The 20,038-nt window shown below is 38.1% G+C and overlaps 1 protein-coding gene across 2 annotated transcripts in view; it reads left to right on the forward strand.

Annotated features, from left to right (window-relative positions):
• LOC763209 (protein FAM49B) overlaps positions 1 to 19,798 on the forward strand; it is a 35,746-nt gene extending 15,948 nt beyond the window's left edge. For both annotated transcript variants that reach the window (XM_030983080.1, XM_030983079.1), the window contains exons 2-10: positions 6,322 to 6,433; positions 7,483 to 7,604; positions 10,784 to 11,026; positions 12,148 to 12,222; positions 13,136 to 13,255; positions 15,903 to 15,982; positions 17,172 to 17,298; positions 18,236 to 18,306; positions 19,492 to 19,798. In XM_030983080.1, coding sequence (XP_030838940.1) covers positions 6,361 to 6,433; positions 7,483 to 7,604; positions 10,784 to 11,026; positions 12,148 to 12,222; positions 13,136 to 13,255; positions 15,903 to 15,982; positions 17,172 to 17,298; positions 18,236 to 18,306; positions 19,492 to 19,561 — 981 coding nt within the window. In that variant the 5' untranslated portion in view covers positions 6,322 to 6,360 and the 3' untranslated portion in view covers positions 19,562 to 19,798. The remainder of the gene's footprint in view (positions 1 to 6,321; positions 6,434 to 7,482; positions 7,605 to 10,783; positions 11,027 to 12,147; positions 12,223 to 13,135; positions 13,256 to 15,902; positions 15,983 to 17,171; positions 17,299 to 18,235; positions 18,307 to 19,491) is intronic.
• Positions 19,799 to 20,038: the final 240 nt, after the last annotated feature.

The following is a 20,038-nucleotide window of genomic DNA, read 5'->3' on the forward strand; positions in this document are numbered from 1 at the left end:
TTTTTTTTTTTAATCTTAAGTATGTTAAATATTAATTTAAATTATTTGTATGCGCCTTGAGCATCTCTAGAGATGGATATGTTGCGCTTTATAAATATTGTTATTATTATTATTATTATTATTAAGGTTTCTCATTGAAACTTTTACTGAAGGAATCTGTACATAAAGACTTTTGTCTGTAAAGTCCTACTATAAAGACCTCATTTTTTGTTTCCTTGAATAGGGTTTCTCACTGAAACCTGTACTGAAAGAAACTATACTTAAAGACCACTTTCGTATAGAGACCACTTTTTATCTTTACCATGAGCAGTCTTTATATATACAGGTTTCACTGTAGTTAACCTTCTGCCTCTCACTAAACAACATTGTAATGGCCTCACACACAGAGAGGCATATTGATGTGATATGCCTGTTGTAATTACAGAATGTAAACGTCTAATGATGAGACATGGAATATTGCTCGGCGTGAATCACCAATGCTAACGTCCAGTTTGAAATGACCTTGGGGAGACCTTGACGACGATTAAATATTAGTGTTTGCTTATAATCCTCTATAGCTTTACGGAGCAATTATACTGAAAGCCTACTGGTACATTCAATAGCTATGTTCACATGGAACCGTTGTAGTTTTAACTTTAAGTTTGCTTATAATCCTCTATAGTTCTACAGTGCAATTATACTAAAAGCCTACCGGTAGATTGAATAGATATGTTCACATGGAACCATTGTAGTTTTAACTTTAAGTTTGCATCGACAAGGGTTCACACGGGACAGAAACAACAAATATTTGAAGGTTTAAACTATAAGGCATGCAAGTACTACAAGCTGGCCTAACCTCAAAGCTAACTTTGTCTTCAATTACTTCGAGTGAGGATACCCCCCCCCCCCCCCCCTTCCCCCATCTTTGCTGCTCGTAAGGATCGCACTAACCTCAAGATCGCTCAGGGTTTATAACTTCAAGTAAACTTCAACTGTCCTAACCAGACGTGCATCCGCATGGTCAATTATTTTACTGCAAGATGGTTTCGTAGTTTAAAACCATGACCTAAAGTTATAGTTGGTGGACTCCTATGTGAACCTCACCAATAATACCTTCATTAGTAATCTGCCTTAATATTTGGAGTAATCACTTATCTTTTGGTAATTATCTCAAGGGTAGCGATATAAAAGTCATTCTGAGTCACTGGTCATGGAGAGTCCTTGCGTATTGCAGGACTTTGGTGGCAATAATTTGGAAATTATAACAATTTACCCCAAAACAATCGCATGCTGTGGATATAGGACAAGGTTTTCGTTATAGTACTGACCGACTTTAGTAGCACTTTATCCTTCAAGAAACATATCGAGAAGACAATAGGCAAAGTAGAATCTCGAAATGCCATCATCGGGAAGCTAGTATCTTCACACTATGGCGCTGACCCCAAAACTGTACAAAGTGCAGCTGTTGCTCTATGCATGTCATCCGCAGAATATGCTTGCCCAGTTTGGAGCAGATCAGCCCATGTGAAGAAGCTTGACACCACACTCAATAACACATATCGAAAGATAACAGGATGTCTGAAACCAACAAAAGTTGAGGAGATATATCACCTCGCTGGCATTGGATCTCCTAACCAAAGGCGCACTAACACCTGCCTAAAGGAACGGATGAAGCAGGCGACAGATGACAGACACATGCTACACGGATACTTACAACCCCACAAACGACTTATATCCCGACACAGCTTCCTCGATTCTGTCCCACCACCTGAACAGAATCCTCCACCATCAGTCAAGCCCGTACTCATCAAAGGTCTTAACCTGAAGTGGCCGGAGTGGCAATGCCTAAATCGAATGCGGACGAGAATGGGACGGTGTAAGGTCAATATGGCAAGATGGGGCTATGCCCATGAAGGAGATACTCTCTGCGACTGCGGAGAGACTCAGACGATGGACCACCTCTTGCAGTGCGGCGGAACGGGTTGCACAGATGAAGACCTGTCCCTTGTTAATGAAACGGCCATTGCAGCAATCGAGCGATGGAAGAACTTAATTTAATTTAATTTACTTCTAAGTTAAGGAACTTTACATTACTATCTTGATCTAAGGAGACACGAACGAACGAACCGACTCATAATTCTTATCTTTCAGTGCTATTCTACTCTGAATATGTATTTTTATTTCTGTAACAATAGCATTTTTCCTTTTTTCTAGTTTAGAGGATTTTATTTGCAGTCACGAATGAGATATTATTAATTATGAAGAATTTAACTGTACAAATACAATCTACATGTACATGTAGCTCTCTATGTTGTGTACATTGGCCTACATGTACGTTTTTGGAATTGACTTTTCTGTATTAAAACAACGTTGGTTTCATGGAATTCCTTGAGATACTTGCTTGTATCTAGGGTGCTTAGGAATAAAGTATAGGCCTACGTGTAATCAATATGTTTACATCTGTAGCAGATGGCTTACAAATGCTGTATTGGGTTTCCATGTAATGCTGGTATCAATTCTGTTTAATGGTTGATGACATTTGTAATGGCATACCTATGTGTCTTTCTACATGTATGTTGTGGTCGCTCCTCTTACATCAAGACTGCAATAAAACTGAATGATTTTGGATAGCTCTGTACTTTCAGTTGAAGATTTTCCCAAAGAATTGAGAGTCACCATTTGACACAACCATCATAGTAATTCAACTTTGGTTTACGGTACCTGTAGAATTCTATGACAATCTTATCACTCCCCATAGATATGTATGTATGTTTTCATTTTCCATAAATTTTTTTCATTCATATTGAACTGTACTTTGAAAAAGTTGAAACGTTTCTTAGGAGAGAATTTAGAATAATGTACACTTCTTTGTTTGTTTTACCTGACTGCTAAGAAAACATGTGCATGCTTGTACATGTAAATAAGCAACCAAGTCCTTCTGAGGGACTTGGTAATGATGATCAATGCCTTACCGAAGGGCACTACATGTATATAGCGCATCGACTTAGTCTTGAACCTGTGACCTCCAGATTACGAGACCACTGCTCTACCACTGAGCCAGGGTACCTCCTACATTGTGTACATACATAAGAGGCTAAAATCAAAAGCTATAAATAATGTTATGAACCAGAGCAATATAACACTGAGTTCCCATAGGACATCTATTTATTCAGATGGTCATATCTCAGCCAATACTTGACCTATTCAATTGGTTTTTCGACATTTGGACATTATTTGTGATGCTCTTTCAGAGAATGAAGACAAAAATTGAGAAATTCTAAAAATAGATTTTTGATGATGTCACACTTCACCACTCTATTATGTACATTCATAAGAGGCTAAAAACAAAAGCTATACCAGGACAAAATACCTAATCTTTGGACCATGAACCTACTACTCCTTGTTTCAACCAAGATACAGGTGTCCATGTACTCTGTATGAGGAAGTGTGTTTAAGAATTTCAGTCTTCTTAGAGAAGGTACTATTGATATAACTTGAGCCTTCTATTGTTACTCATATCACTGGAAATAAAAGGGTTGACTCCCTTATTTGAATACTCAGAAACTACTTCCTCATTTATCAAAGAAATACATGTGTACAGTGTAAATGTTAGGCCAGTACTCATATAGCTGTTTGATAATTAATAATTATGTCTCATCTCCAAAACCTCTTCCCCTCTTCTTGAACTTTCCTTATTTTTCTTCTCTCTCTCTCTCTTTCTTTCTTTCTCTCTGTTTCTTTCCTTCTCTCTCTTTTTTTCCTTCTCTCTCTTTTTTTCCTTCTCTCTCTTTCTTTCCTTCTCTTTTTTCTTCCTTCTCTCTTTCTTCCCTTCTCTCTTTTTCTTTCCTTCTCTCTTTCTTCCATTCTCTGTCTCTCTTTCTTTCATTCTCTGTCTCCCTCCTCTCTCTTTCCTCTTCCACCATTTCTATCTGTCTCTGTTCCTTTATTATGGGGTCATCATGTCATCATGAATCTGTCTTCACTCCTTTTTTTCATCTCTTTCCTTCTATGTTTCTTAACCCCGTGCTCTTCCTGCCCCCTCTTCATCTCCTTCTAGCCCCCCCCCCCCCTCCCTAGCTCTCTCTCAATCTCTCTTTCTCTCTCTCCCTTCTCCCGTTCTCTCCCTCCCCCCTCTCTCTCTCTCTCTTTCACCATCCTTTCCCCCTCCCCCTTGTGCATCAAATCCTCCCGCTACACCTTTCGTTCTATTCCTATGTGTTTCCTTGTTTTTACAATCCCCCACCCCCCACCCCTTTTCCCTTCACCTTTTCTATAAGAGAAGTGTCTGGGTTATTGGAACATACCAGTATCGTCCAGTGTTCTTTTTCACCTCTCTCCTTCTCTTGACTCTACGTTTCGCTATCATGATGATGCTCACCGACGTCACCGTATCACATTTACACGCCTGACATACAGCACATATGAATCATGACCAGTAATGTTTATGGATGAGTAGAGATTCTGTGTATCACAAGCGACATAAGAATCACAGGGACATTCACACTAGAGGAAATGTATACAGTGGAAACATATACAAAACTCGCGAAATGCCGTACAATGAATTCTGCTGGTCTGAAAGAGGGGGGCATAGTGTTTTGAAGGGAGATAGTTTATTACAAAATGATTTTCGGAGGTTTTTCTTTTATTCTTAGATTTCCTTTATCAAAGAATATTTCAATTCCTAGTTTGGAAGTTTAGAGATATTTGAAACGCTCATTTTCTTTCAAACATTACAACATATATAAATGTAGTTGTATCATTCATGTGAGGTTAAATTAGTGACATATTATATGTCAAAAATTCTTTACTCTTCTTAGCTCTGTATTGGAAGCCATTTTCACAGAAATTACAAAATGTCATCTACTGCATGCATGGAACTGAGGTGTTCACACTTGTACAAGCATTGCTTTTTAGTGGACCCCTCTGTTTCCAACATGTATTTGTTTACATTTGTTTTAAATGCTTATAATTGATTTGTAATGTTTGGTTGGAAACATGAATAAATTGAAATTGAAATTGAAATTGAACTTTGTCCTCTAATGGCGTAGAACCCTTCTAAAACTCTTTAAACTTTGCCCCACCATATACTCTGAAGATGATATGCATCCATCAAGAGTAATTTTATTTGTATGAGTGTTTGATATGTTATCTCCCCTCCGCCAAATGTATCACCATCCGGCACATTCCAATTGAATGACTGATAGACACGCATCTGTTTCTCCGAGAGACCCTCGTGTCTCCTCGCTGCTTTTGTCGTCACGCCGGTCGCTTCCTAATTACTGCACATCTGACGGATTTATCATGTTGAGAACCGCGGTCTGTGCGCAGCTAGCGCATTCATGCGGTGAGTGGCGGATCGATTTAGTCGTCTCTCACTCTCGCATTCTTCCTTGGTCCATGGAGTAGCTTTTGGTTCCCTCCGTCATTGATGAGGCTAAGATGCTGTCCCATCAAGTCTTGATGTTTGCTTGATATGGTATCCTTAATGAGCAACTGTCTGCCGTGGAGAAGATCAAAAGAGCAACATGAATGCTGTTTCGTCTGCTTAAAGCCAGAAGGGTGTTATCCCAGTTCTGCAACAAAAGCTCTGGCATCAATTCTAATGGGGCGTTGCAAGAAAGTTGCGATTGATTGCAAGTTGCAAAATTTGCAACTGATATTTGCAATCGATTGCAACTCAACTTTCTTTCAACGCCCCACTAGTTTCCTAGGATTTTTGTTAGGATTAAAGTTTTAACAATTTATTTTCCCTCTCTCTCTCTTTCTCTCTCTTACTAATGGGGCGTTGCAAGAAAGTTGAGTTGCGATCAATTGAAAATTTGCAATTAATTGCAAGACTTGTGCTTGATTTTGTGGGATTTGCTAGTGATTGCAACTTTCTTGCAACGCCCCATTAGTCTAATTGCACTAATTGAATTCCTAAATTCAACACTGAATGGGACACTACATGTTCCCTAACCACCGCTCTACAGGTACACCTGACCCAGAAGTGAAGCCATGGTGAACCACAATTTCCCATACATTGATTTTGAATGTCACGTAAAAGACAGTAACAATAATGATACTAATATTCGGTTCTTGTATAGCGTATATCACATTATATAACATCTCAATGCGCTTCCAAAGAGCTTTGAATATTGTTACCCTAGCTGTAGCTCCGGCTACAGCGGACAGTGCATTTCAAGGAATAATCCTACCAGGTACCCATTTACCTCACTTGGGTCGAGTGTGGCATATTTGCAAATGTACATCAATGTGTAGATCAGTATTTCATTGTGTTTTTCATCCACTTTTCTCTCTGATACCAATCGTTTTTCTTTTCATTCCTTGTCGTTTCTGCAGAAAGTTGATTGTTGTAGTCACACACCCAAGCCAGACAGCATGGGCAACATTCTGAAACTGCTAGGACGGGATGAACCTCCAGATAACCCGAGAGTGTATATCGATTTTGAAGGTTAGTAGTTATACAAGTAATGTCAACAAATTTCTTTTAAAAGGATTGGGTATCTTTGCCTCAATTGTTCAAAGAGTGTTTTTAATCTGAAACTTTTTATGATTGGCATTAAATAGCAGATTTAAATGAAACAAATTTAACAAAGAATACCTGTATTTTTCCATATCTTTCTGTAGGATTTCACGACGTCAAATACCTTATATAAATTATAAGACAGTGTTATCCCATTATACAAGTATATCAATCATTATAAATCATTTCCACCATCAAATTTCCTGTTGCTATAGATGATGATCATAACAAAAAACAAATTTTATGACATTTATCCATGGGCACTTAAGTTATCAATGAACTGATGCGTTTCTACAGCAAATGAAAACATTTAATGAAGCAGGTTGCCCTTTCACTGCGTTCATAATGGATCAATAATTTTGCCTGGTTTCTATAAGCGGAGGAAACTGTGATTGATCACTGAGTTTCTATAGCATTGAAATATAGCCTGTAGCCTGGAAGCACAGGTGTAGGTCGAAGGAGTGCCCGAAATATGGAGGGGGTGGTAGGTCGAGGGATAATCCCCTCCCCCCCCCCTCCCCCTAGCTATATAATTAACCCCTGTAGCCCCCCCGTAGGCCCACCTGCTAATTTTCTTTAGGATTTCCCATCTTTTAAAGCCCATCTGCACTAGTTTGGCCAGGAGGGATTAGACCTCCCTGCAAGGTCATTGAAAAGTGGTTATCTCATCAAATCAGCTCTCAATTAACATAAGAAAAAGGGGACCATGGGAGACCATTGGTCACCGTTTAGGCATTGTTTGCTATATAGAGGGCGCAAGTAGCTATAAGTAGTGCAGTGGGGCTTTAAACAATTTTTTTTTTGGGGGGGGGGGGTGGGGGTTGTTGTGGAAGATTCGCTTCTGTGAATTCCTATACCGTATTCACATTTAAATTTTAATGTATTTGCAAAGATATTTTCAGTTGCTTTGAAAAAGGAAAATGATTTGACTTTATAGTACCGTCTTTTTTCCCTTCTCTTTTGCTTGTGTTTCTTAGATGCTCAGCCCACAGACGAAGAGAGGGAAGTATTTGACAGGACGGCAGACATTCTCAAGGAGCTGGATAGTATTCTAGAAGATGTACAGAAATACAGCGGGGCAGGAGAAGAAATCAGACAGGTAGAACCTTAAAGCCCCCCTGTTTTTCTTGTAGCTACTTGCTCCCTCTATATAGAAAACTTCCCCAATCGTTGCCTGTTGGTCCCCCATGATCCTCTATTTCTTATGTTATTTGACAGCTGAATTGATGAGATAGCCACCTGTCAGTGACCTCGCTGTGTGGTCTAATCCCTCCTAGCCACACTAGTGTTGATGAGCTTTAATGCAAGGAGTAGAACGTTTGTCCTGGGGGATGTTTCACAAAACTTGTCATCAGTGACAAATGAAAGTTTTTGTTATAAGCTACTGAAATCCTTGCATCTGATTGGTTATCAGCAGATTTGTCGCTGATATTTGTCAGTTGTCATTGAAAAAAGGCTTTGTGAAACAGGTCCCTGCTCTAATGAGAGCCAGAAAGACCCTATCCAATGAGAATACAATTTTATATCAATGGAAAGCTGAATGATTTTATCCAAAATATTTTCCTTGTAGTGTTGCACAGAAGCAAATTAAAACCTAATTTTAGGCACCCCTCCAAATTACGAATGTGAAGCACACTACATTTTACATTGTCATTTTCCTTTTAAATGCTGTAGTTTTGCCGTTGCATATCTGAACAAGGCTTAGGGTACGTTTATGCTCAGTTTTGAAGGCAGAATGAGCGATTTGAAATGCTCATCGTAATCGCAGTTCCACGGTGTACTGTTTATGCTCACTTCTCTGGCTCCCCCAGGCATGATTCTGGCTCAGAGCCAGAATCATGCCTGGAGGAGCCAGAGAAGTGCAGTGCAGAGTCTGCAGCTTGATTCGCCAACTGCACTGCGCATGCTACGTTGACCCCTTTTAAACGCGTTTACAAATGATTGTGCGTTTATACTTAACCAGAATTGCCGATTTCGCAGAATCGCCGATCGTAAACGCATCTTTTTATGAGTTTACGATCAGCGATTATGATCGCCGTTTTTCAGTGATTCTACAAAAATGAGAAAGGACGCAACCGTGTTTTGAACTAAACACGTAACAGATGCCTCATTCTGGCCAGAAAGAGCTGAGCATAAATGTACCCTTACATGTATGTATGAGTCATGTCAAAACCAGACCTAAACAGCACATTAGGATTATTCATAGACCATTGAACTCGAGCATACTGTTCAATCCAACAAGCGAACTCTTTCCTGAGCAAATGCTTAATCCCTGATGAAAATCTTGAGTGTATTACCTGACTATAACTATCTATAAACCATCCATGGGTTGACCTGACCTTGAACCCAAACTCCCACATCCCAGGCTTCCTTTTTACTTCCTGTGAGGTCGTTGGAGGTTAGATACAAGCCCAGGGCAGGAAGCCTTTAAAGGGATCGTTTAACAATGTTAATTCTGAGATACACGGTCCTACATGTTACCAGTGTCTGTGATATGGTGTAATATTGAAACCCTAAAAAAATTGCGCTTCAAAATGATCAAGAAGTGCCTCAAAACTGTTTTTAACATACTCATTTTCCCCAAGAGACTGTAGTGTTATGAAAACTGTTCGGAAAACGCAAGATGAAATTTCGATTTGCAATCATAAATATCTTGATAAGCAGTTAGGCGATCGGCTTGTAAAAGTCATGGGGTTCCTGACTGACCTAAAGATTTGTAATTATCATTGCAGTATGAACTAAATCCAGGATTTTGTTTCAGAATCTGAGATAAGGTTACCGGATCCCTTTAAGGTAATACAGGATCGCCAGGTATATACTCTCTGGATTTATTTCCTGAATTATGAAACCTTCAAAATGTAGAAAGCTCTCTTTTTGTATTGCAAGAAGCAATGCAGTAATACATGGACATTACTAAAGGCAAGTGATATGAAGTATAAAATATGAAGCAGCAAACCACTGCAGCTTTGGATCATGATTATATATTCGTACAATGTAGGAACTAAATATTCACAAGTAAATTCACCTTTGATTGACAGGTAGGGCATGTTAAAGCGAGACTGCACTACTTAAAGCTACTTGCACCCTCTATATCGAAAACAATACCTAAGCGGTACCCGTTGGTCCCCCATGATCCCCTTTTTCTTACGTTACTGTAAACGCGGAAATATTTGCGGTACATTAATTTTCATGAAGTTCGCGCTAAAGTCGGTGTCAGCGAAAAAGATAAACATGACTTCTTATGCGTGTTCTGAACGAGCTGAATTTGGTGCAACACGAATTAAAGGACCAGCGAATATGTTTCGGGGTCGTTCAGCGCGAAAAATTAATCGCGCGAAAATAACAGCGTTTACAGTACTTGAGAGCTGACTTCATGAGATTTCCACCTGTCAGTGACCACGCGGTGAGGTCTAATCCCTCCTGGCCAAACTAGTGCAGACAGGCTCTAATACCGGAAGCATTTAAGGTAATAGCTAGGCCTTGTGTCTTGTATATACTCGTGCTACACTTCCTGATTGAGTAAAAACCAGAACAAGCCTGCTAAAAGCTACCTAAGGGATCTTGGTGTGTAGCCTCGTATGTATAGTGTTGTGCATGACATATCCAACTGGAGTTGTTGTCCAGGGGGGTGTTTCACAAAGATCCTAAGTAGAACTTAACCCTAAGTTGGACTTAAAAATCATGGTAAGCCATTGGAGTCTTAAAATGAAATATATTCAAAAGCAGAAATTCAAGTATTTTAGACTTTTTATAAATTCCACATCCAAAACATGAAATCTCCTTGATGATAGAAATATGAATGATTTGAATAAACAATTAATGCCTTTCAAAATAACTTTTACATAATATTTTCAAAGATGCTAATGGCTTTCCATAATTTTTAAGTTCAACTTAGGATCTTTGTGAATCACCCCCCAGGAGTTTACACTGATGGTTGGTTAGGTAAATATCTCACACAAAAAAGTGTAAAAACAAGCAGTATTTTGCAGCTGAATGATAGTGAATGAAAAATTCAGTGCATGGGATCCAAGTTGAGTTTAATATGTGCACAGAATTTTATGGTATCCTGAAATTTCTGCATGTTTTGTTCCCACCTTGAACTATCTTTAAACTGTTTTTACTACATGTACATTTCAATCCAATTTCAATGTTGAAAATACCATAAACATGTATGTACAATTTCAATAGTACTAACTTTAAATTTCTCGTCTTGTTTCTACATAAACATTTAATTCACACTCTCTCTCCCTCTCTCCCTCCCTCCATCTCGCACTCCAGGCCATCACATCGCCACGGGACAACGACCTCCAGCAGCTCGCCTGGGGAGCAGTCTGCCCTCTGGTGGCCCGACTCAAGAAATACTACGAGTTCTCGATGAAGCTGGATAAGGTCAATCAGGAGCTCCTCAATGCTCTGTGCACCGGCACGGAATCCCCCGTACATCAGCTGGAACAGAGGCAAGCCCTCGCGAAGCAGTTCGCCCAAGTCCTCCACTTCACACTAAAGTTTGATGACCTCAAGGTATGAATACACGGTTTATAAACGTTCTTGCATGATAACACTAATCATAACAATAACAACAACAGTATACAAATAATACACAGCAGTGAGGGCATTAGTAAGAATTACCCACACAAGGAACCTTTGGAACAGTCTATAGCCGAAGGCGTTTGGACTGTTTCAAAGGTACCGAGTGTGGGTAATTTGACTAATGCCCGAACTAAATGATGTGTATTATTTGTTTTATAAGATGATGTTTTATTTATTTTATAAAATGATGTTTTATAACATGATTTTACTAATGACCGGTCATTAGTAAAATTATGTGTTAGGCAAAATAAATGCCTGGTCACGTGTACGCTCTCAACCAATCATTTGATTAGGATCTGCTTCATCATCTTATAACAGCTGATGCCGAATGAATGATGTTAATACCGGTTTATTCGCCCTTACATAAGCCCATACACAACACATCTCGTTCATATTCCATTTAGAAGAGTCTCTCTTGTGACAGTTGCTCTGTTGACTTTAATTAGGCAAAGTACACTATGGAAACATTACATGAACAAATACATGTCATTGTGGATACAATTGGGTTACCTCTGCGTGTGAAAGTCAGGGACACTTTGGGGTTGGGTTGCTGTTTTGTCTAGTTGCTTGTTTGCATAATAAAGTATATTACTGGTAGTCTTAACTACCAGGATGGGGGTACCAGAGTGCATATGCTTGTAGGTAGTTCCATCAAAAGTTTAACCCTCTCCTGTATCGTCAAGTGACTTTCATAATTTGTATATACTGGGGGGGGGGGGGGGGGAGGGTGTTTCACAAAGACTAAGATCAAGTTTAAGTTGGACTCAACTATGGCCTATGGCAGGCCGTTCATTCCACTGTTTGCTCTCACCATTTACTGGCATTGGCCTCTCAAGTGACGTACAAATCATGGTCACACATCTACACAATTTTCATTTTTTGATAATTCATTATTAAATGTATCTAAGTCTATAAGCTATTTCTAATTGATAATCTACCAATTCCCAGCATAAAATTTAAATGAAAATTTATGTAATGCAGTGGACATGACCTGTATATGTCATGATAATACCGTCATTTATCCCTTTCTTTTGTATTTTTTTCTTTTCTAGATGACAAATCCATCAATTCAGAACGACTTCAGTTACTACAGACGGACATTAAGCAGGATAAAGATGGCAAATCAGGTAGGGCATTATAAATATACAGGGATGATGTGGTTGAGTGGTTATAGCGCTTGGCTGGAGATACATACATATAGGTCAGGGGTTCAAGTCCAAGTTCAACATTATTATCTTATTGCAGTGACATTGAGTTACTTTGCATCTTTTATTTGTGAATAAAGTACAAACATACTAGAGTAGGTGAGTCCACACACGTGTTAACGCACACTCGTACACATAAGTTAATTCCAAGTTTAATTATATGTAATAATAATAATGAACGTTACTTGTATAGCGCATATCACTAACACAAAGAAAGTCTCTATGTGCTTAGAAAGGAAGGCAATAGAGGTAGGGCAGAATAAGAAATGAACATTTATGCCTGATACATGAAAACAATTAATTACACACAATGTAGGGTTTGATATGAAATAATATCCCTATATGCTCTTTCATCAGTAAACCTCTTGAACGTTTATGTTTTAAATGGCGATTTCATGTCTACTAACAATACACCAGTTTACGGTTGTGTGCGCCATTTTAATTGACGAGTAAACAAATCCAATGACCTCTAGAGGTCAGTGGTTTGTGCGTAATTAAGATTGCGCCCATGCAAATTATGATAACATCACTGCCTGCGCGCTGCCCTGTGCGCTCACATCATAATTTGCATGGGCGCAATCTTAATTTACGCACAAACCAAATGACCTCTAGGTCATTGGATTTGTTTACTTGCCAATTAAAATGGTGCCCATGTCTGTGCATGCGCACTGATGTAGCCGTAAACTGGTGTATTAAATATTTTTTTATATATGTATTTTTTATTTGTGTGAGGAATCCACTCTGTATAATTTATTCAATACTCTGCAACGCATGTACCTACTGATTCTCGTCAACAATTTTTCATAAATTTGCGTTTGTTTGCTTTTGTTTTCAGCCCGATCCTAATAGGGTAGCAGTGAACAATGAGATGGCCAATAAGATGTCTTTATTCTACGCCCATGCCACGCCTATGCTCAAGACCATTGTAGATTCCACCATCAAGTTTGTCTCAGCGGTAGGTATTATTTTCCTTCTATACAGTGCATCCCAGGAAAAACGAAGCCGGTAATTATCAATGTTTTATCATAACTTAAGCACAATTATAATCAATAAATGACACATATTTGTAAAGCTTAGATCCTCATTTCATTTAAAGCAACTCATATGATGCATATTTCACGCATGGGTGATTAAAAACAATTTGGCGATCAGCCATGCGTAAAGAAGACGAAGTACTTGATGCATGGCTGATCGTCAACGAAAGGGAATTATGCATAATATGAGTTGCATCAAATGAAAGAGGAGGATCTAAGCTTTACAAATATGTGTCATTTATTAATTATAATTGTGATTAAGTTATGATAAAACATAAATAAATCTCGGTTTCGTTTTTTCTGGGACGCACTGTATATACAGTCAAACCTGCTTTAGTGACCACCTGTCTACAAAGACCACATTTTTTTTTTCCCCTTGAAAATGGTTTCTCATTGAAACATGTACTAAAGGCACCTGTCTACAAAGACCACCTGCCTATGGAGACCACTGTTCTTGTCTCCCTTGGGTGGTTTTTATAGACAGGTTTCACTGTATTTAAGTTGGAAAATCTATGTCTGAAACAAAAGAATGGGAGAGAAATTTACGGCGGTTGAAAACATAATGAAATGGATACATCAGTCCCGAAAAAAGAAAAGAAAAAACCTCAACCACAAAATCAATAATTAAATACTTTTCAAAAGGTTGCATACTCAGCCCCCAAATAGTGGGATAAGTTTTATCAAATTTGAAACACATCTTTTAAATCAAGTGTACGATGTAGTATTAAAGCCCCTCTAAAGTTTTGGGAGCCCCAAATTCACCAAAAATTTGATGGCAAAATTTCACTTCAATTATATCATAATGTGAAAGAGGATGTCATTTAACCCTATTTTAACTGGGCTATTTCAGACCAGGTTTTTACTGGGGGGGGGGGGGTCAATTTGACCCCCCCCTAAGATCTCGGCCGTTTCACCGCCGATCGCCGCGAAAATTTGCATGCATGTCAAGTGAAGTGTATAGAATACTATGGTAATTTCAAATTTTTGAAAAATTCACTTATTTGCATATTTATGGTAATTTATGCAAATAAGGTCATCAAATTCACATTTCTGCCCATAAATCATAGATTATTCATGTTTACGTATTCTTTTTCACTACATATATTTATTAGACCATTTGGAATAATAATACAACACAAAAAATTGGAAGAGCCAGGTTATTCCTTATGTTATCTCTTGTTTTTACAATTTCTTATGTATTTCATTGTTTTTTTAACTTATGTATTTTATTGTTTTTGTTGTTTTATTTCATTTATAACTACAATTCAACTATTTTGACCCCAAAACAAACATCTAAACTTTAAACAAGACTGAATAACCAATGTTTTATCTATTTTTAGGGAAAATGACTTTTCCATATGTTTTGTACACAAATCACGAAAATGAGCGATTTTTCGGGCTGACATGCAAAGACAAAAGGTCACGTTACCTTGTAACCGCCGGTCCGATTTTCGAAAAAATTGTATAAAAAGATGCGTAAGACTCGAAAGTAACAAGTCATGAAAGGAAAATTTTATATCTGCCGCGGTTTCGGAGTAGTCGCGAAATTTCTACAGGGGGGGGTCAAATTGACCCCCCCCCCCCAGTTAACGTAGGGTTAAGACACACTTCTGCAAAGATCCCCCCCCCCCCCCCCCCAAAATAAAAAAAAGATAAGATAATAAATCATTTGGAATTTCTGTTGTACGTCGAAAACCTCAATCCTAGTTCTAGAGGAACTTATAAATAGTGCCCAGGCTATTTCCATTGTTATAACATAGACTGTTCATACCATGTTTATATACAGAGTATGTTGCTCAAAATTAGTCATTTGACACATCATCTATTAGGTCCATACTTCATTACGCTTCCTGCATGTATGTTGCTAGAATGTCAACAGAAGGGACTTTCTCTCCCCCCTCACCACACACCCAATCAAGTCATTAGTCACTTGGACTGGTGCCTGTTCCCATCTCCCCTCACCTAACAGCACTCATTAGCTGGACTATCCCTTCGAAGAACTGATTGGGCACCACGCCAGGTGTCTATAAATGGCTTGCGTTGGTGTTGTGTAGGGGCCATTAGACTTGTAGGAAGTGGCAAAGTGCATAGTGATCACCCATGACAAAGTGCATTGATCCGATACTGATAGCTATGCTTCATAATAATGTGGCTTTGTTATGGTTCATTGAATGTCGTTTGATAACATATCTCTTTTGAAAGTGAGGTATTTGTTGGGATTTGTTTTGCCTCATACTTCAAGCAAAATTCTTGTATTAAGGGGCAAGGCATCAGGTGGGGTGGGGAGGGGGGGGGGGTGGTCTTAGTGGCTGTACGCAATCCACTTTAACAAAGCTACTGAGTATGGAGAGGGTGTGGGAAGGGGTGTCTCTCGTCATGCTCCCACCCCCTTCCTTTTCTTTCTTTTCCTCTTCTTTAAAAAAAATGTCCTTCTATTGCCATGCGATTAGAAGGGGCACACACATATATACATGCACTATTGTAGTAGTTGAATTAAACAACTTCAAGTAGAATATCATTTCAGATCCATGAAAGTTCTCTTCAATTTTTTGTTGTTTTCTCTTTCAGAATAAAGAGGTCTGGTGCGAGAAGACTACAGATGTTCTCAGTACAATGGCTCAGATATGCAGAGTAATGATCGACAACCCGTAAGTACAGTGAAACCTGCTTTAGCGACCACCTGTATACAAAGACCACCTGTTTGTTTATTTTTTTTAATTGTTTCCACCATGAAGTTTCTCATTGACATACATGTATGTCTTATAGGACCGTCTACATAAAGACCACCTGCCTATAAAAACCACTTTTCATGTTTCCCTTGAGTGGTCTTTATAGACAGATTTCACTGTAATATTCATTCACCATCCTAATTTTTTCAATTCTAATTTTAATGTTACATTTATCAAGGGTACCCAGCTATCCTAGAAATCAAGGAAAACTTGAAAAATATTAGTTCCCCTTTTTCCAGTGAGGGAATTTGAGAAAAGCCACTCAAATATGCAAAGATCAAGAAAATGAAGATTTTGCTGCATGATAAAACTTTTACTATCCGAGCATTATTATTGTTATAACTGTTGCATTCATAAATCATATGCTGCTGTATTGTAGAGAGATTTTAAAATTTTGAATGCCAATTACTATGATAATAATGATAGTAAGGTTGATAATGATGATAATAATTATAATGATAATGATGATTATTATAATAATAACAACAATAATAATGACAACAAGAATATTCAGATCTTGAATGACGCATATCACATTATGATACAGCATCCCTAGGCATAGGGCTTTGGAAATTCTTACCCTAGCTCCGAAAGCCATTATCAGAGCACAGTGCATTTCAAGGAATAATCCTCCCTGGTATCCCTGTATCTATGTGGCAAATGCACATTAAGGTCTTGCTAACGCACGCTAGTGTTGTGGCAGGGATTCGAACCCTGTACTTTGTGGTTCGGTCTCCGGAGACTTATCCACTAGACTGCAACACCTGTATTTGAAAAGCTTAATTCCAAAAGGAGCTAAATCCACTTTTGATGAAAATTGAGTTATTGATATAAGAACATTGTTCACTTTAAGTACCTGTCTTTCAACAAAATTATTCACCTAAATTTTGGGAGCAATTACGAAAAAATGCACCATCTAATATCACTTTTCCATAGACGCCTGTACAAAATCTGGTAAACAATTTCTTTTTTCTCTGAAGTTACAAAAATAGCTACTTTTGGAATTATTACTCTTCGTTTGTTTGCAAATATATGAATGAATTGGGGTCTTATAAGGACAGAATGTTACTTCTTTTTAAGCTAATGTTTTGCTATGTGTCCTCTGCAGGGACTTTGTGGCTCGCTTCCAAGAAAGGAACACCGTTCTCTTCTGCCTGCGGGTCATGGTGGCCCTCATTATCCTCTACGATCACGTTCATCCTGTCGGAGCGTTTGACAAGAGCGCCCCCATCAATGTAAGTTTTTATAGTTTTCTCCGACTTCGTTCAGATCAGGGGGGTGTTTCACAAAGATCCTAAGTCGAACTTAACTCTAAGTTGGGCTCAAAAGTTATGGAGAGCCATTTGTAGGCTTAAAATTAAATATATTCAAAAGCGAAAATTCAAGTATTTTAGACTTTTTATAAATTCAACATCAAAAATATGAAATCTCCTTAATAATAGAAAATCTGAATGATTTGAATCAACATTTTATGTCTTTTAAAATGACTTTTGCAAAATATTTTCATAGATGCTAACGGCTTTCCATAATTGTTAAGTCCAACTTAGAGATAAGTTCAACTTAGGATCTTTGTGAAACACCCCCCAGAGGTTTTGAAGAATACTTCTGTTTAAATTCTAAATTTGCAAGAGTGCCCCCCCCCCCCACCCCACCCCACCCTAATCACCGTAAGTTTCAAGAGCCTATAGTTTAAGCCAAATCTGGCCTCTTGAGGAAAAACTTTGTTTATTGGCAATTTATTAGGTCAAAGTTTATTTCATTGAAGTGATTTAGAATTTGGTCTCACATGCCGTAGTGCATATATACTTTATATGTGTCTTCCAAAAACACAGGCAAAAAAATATCAATTGATGGATTGTATACCTCCAGCAAGTTATTTGAGATGTACAATGTATGGAATAAGTTATTTATGTAGATCCATTGAGGGATTATTTATCCACGGGTGTATCGTAGTCAAGGTAAACAAGCAAGTTATTTCATAGATTGGTTTACATGTATATTGTCTCCCTCTTCTTTAGAAACTGTTCAAAAAATAACAAATGAAGGACCAGATAAATAAGTTTAGTAGATGACAAGACGTATGGATGTTATAGTCATTCTGAGATGAAGTTTGGAGGAGGAAACTTTTGTTGATGCACTTTAATGTACATGCTTTAATTTTTCTCTGTTCAGGTCAAAAGCTGTGTAAAAGTACTGAAAGATCAGGAACCAACAGAAGTTGAGCACTTACTCAATGCGCTGAGGTGAGAGGATAGATTATTGAGAAGAAAAAGGAAAAAAAGAAGAAAAAAAAGAAGAAAAAAAAATTATAAAAAATTATTTAAGAAAACAAACAAAATAATCACATTTTGAATGACTCTACATAGTGATTTGTCATTCTATCACACATTGTAATCCTTAGTTAGAGTGATTGAAAAGTGAATTTGGACTTTATTTTGTGATAATATTGTTTTTCCGTCAGACATGAGTTTTCACTCTGCCTGTATTGTAGTCCATTTGTAGTATGGTTAGTATTTATATTTTCTTTATAAGGCCTTTTTGTGACATTGACAACTCACCAAAAGATTTGTGTTGATTGTTGAACTGTGAAGTAAAAAACCAACAACAATGAAATGTCGTTGATTCATAGTGACGTTGCGCCAGTTAAATGGCTGCTAGCAGATATGTGGTTGATTTGGCCTTATCTCAGACCAGAATGCTTGAAAGACCCTGCAATTTAAAAAAAAAAGAAGCTATTTTAGAACCATTCAGCATTTCCATAGACTGTAGTTCGTTCCATCCTGGAGCAGACATTGATCCGTAGTTTCCTCCACGGCATCTCAATCCAGTTATATAAAAAAATTGAGTCACAATGTTAATATTTTCAAGTCAGATTGTGTTGCAATTTCCTTTACACTTTAGTAGTAGTTTGGGTTATTAAAGAGAAGGTTGAGTTCTGGGAAGAGGTGAAAAATAATTTGTGAACGTTATCATTGTTATTATGCAAGTGTGGAAGAACATCAGATAAAAACTGTTCCCTGAAAAGCATGGCTCTTCAAATGCCTTAATATTCTAAATATGGCCTGTAACAGCATAACAGTCGGGACAGATATTTATGCCACATGTTTGTGTAGTCCAATATACATCTCTCTGTGTGCAGTGCTTGAAACTTTGCCAAGACTGGGCCAAATTTCTTATCATTTTGATGATTCCAGAACCTTGCAGTACACACCAGTACTTATATGCTAGATGATCAACCTTTACTGATCAATTCCACACCGTTTCTTTCACACTGCAATCTCATGACCAGAACTCGACTTTATCTTTAAATGTGCAGTGACAGGTAATCATTGTGAAATCAAAATGTCCGCCTCCGTGATCTAAAGCTCGCAGATCCATGTGAGAAACCTACCTGATTAATCATTGTTGGTTTATATCCTTTTCCCTAGGTACAACTCAAAGCACCTCAACGACCAGGACACACCAAATGGAATCAGAAAAGTGCTGCTTGTATCATAGGCGACACCGCTCTCCCCAGCATCGCCTTCGACATCGTCTTCGACATCGTCCTCGACGGCGTCATCGTCACGGTTTCTATTTTGTACAAAGCCCATTCATTCCTTTTTAGTATCCTCTGTATATATGTCTTTTTTGGAGTGGAGAGGAGAGGGGGAAAAATGGAAAGGGAGAAGAAAAATTGGTATTAGAGAGTGAAATCTCAGGAAAAAATATTTAAAACTTAGAACAGCATCCAAATAGTGAAAGCGGGGCAAGGTTAGGGAAAATTTGTTTCTCATTTGACGCACGATTCTGTATTATATCCTTTGTTAAACCCCGTAAAGATTGGTAACGCAGTGTGCCGTAATTGTTTTGAGCTTGCAGTTGCAGTGCTGTGATACAAACTCTCAAATATAAATGACAAAGTGATCCTTTTTTAATGGAAAGGGCCATGATAAAATAGTCTTTCTGATTTTTCCTATTTCTACCCTTAAAGGT

This window comes from Strongylocentrotus purpuratus, unplaced genomic scaffold (genome assembly GCF_000002235.5).
Source record: "Strongylocentrotus purpuratus isolate Spur 01 unplaced genomic scaffold, Spur_5.0 spur5_scaffold_13, whole genome shotgun sequence".
In the NCBI taxonomy this organism is placed as follows: domain Eukaryota; kingdom Metazoa; phylum Echinodermata; class Echinoidea; order Camarodonta; family Strongylocentrotidae; genus Strongylocentrotus; species Strongylocentrotus purpuratus.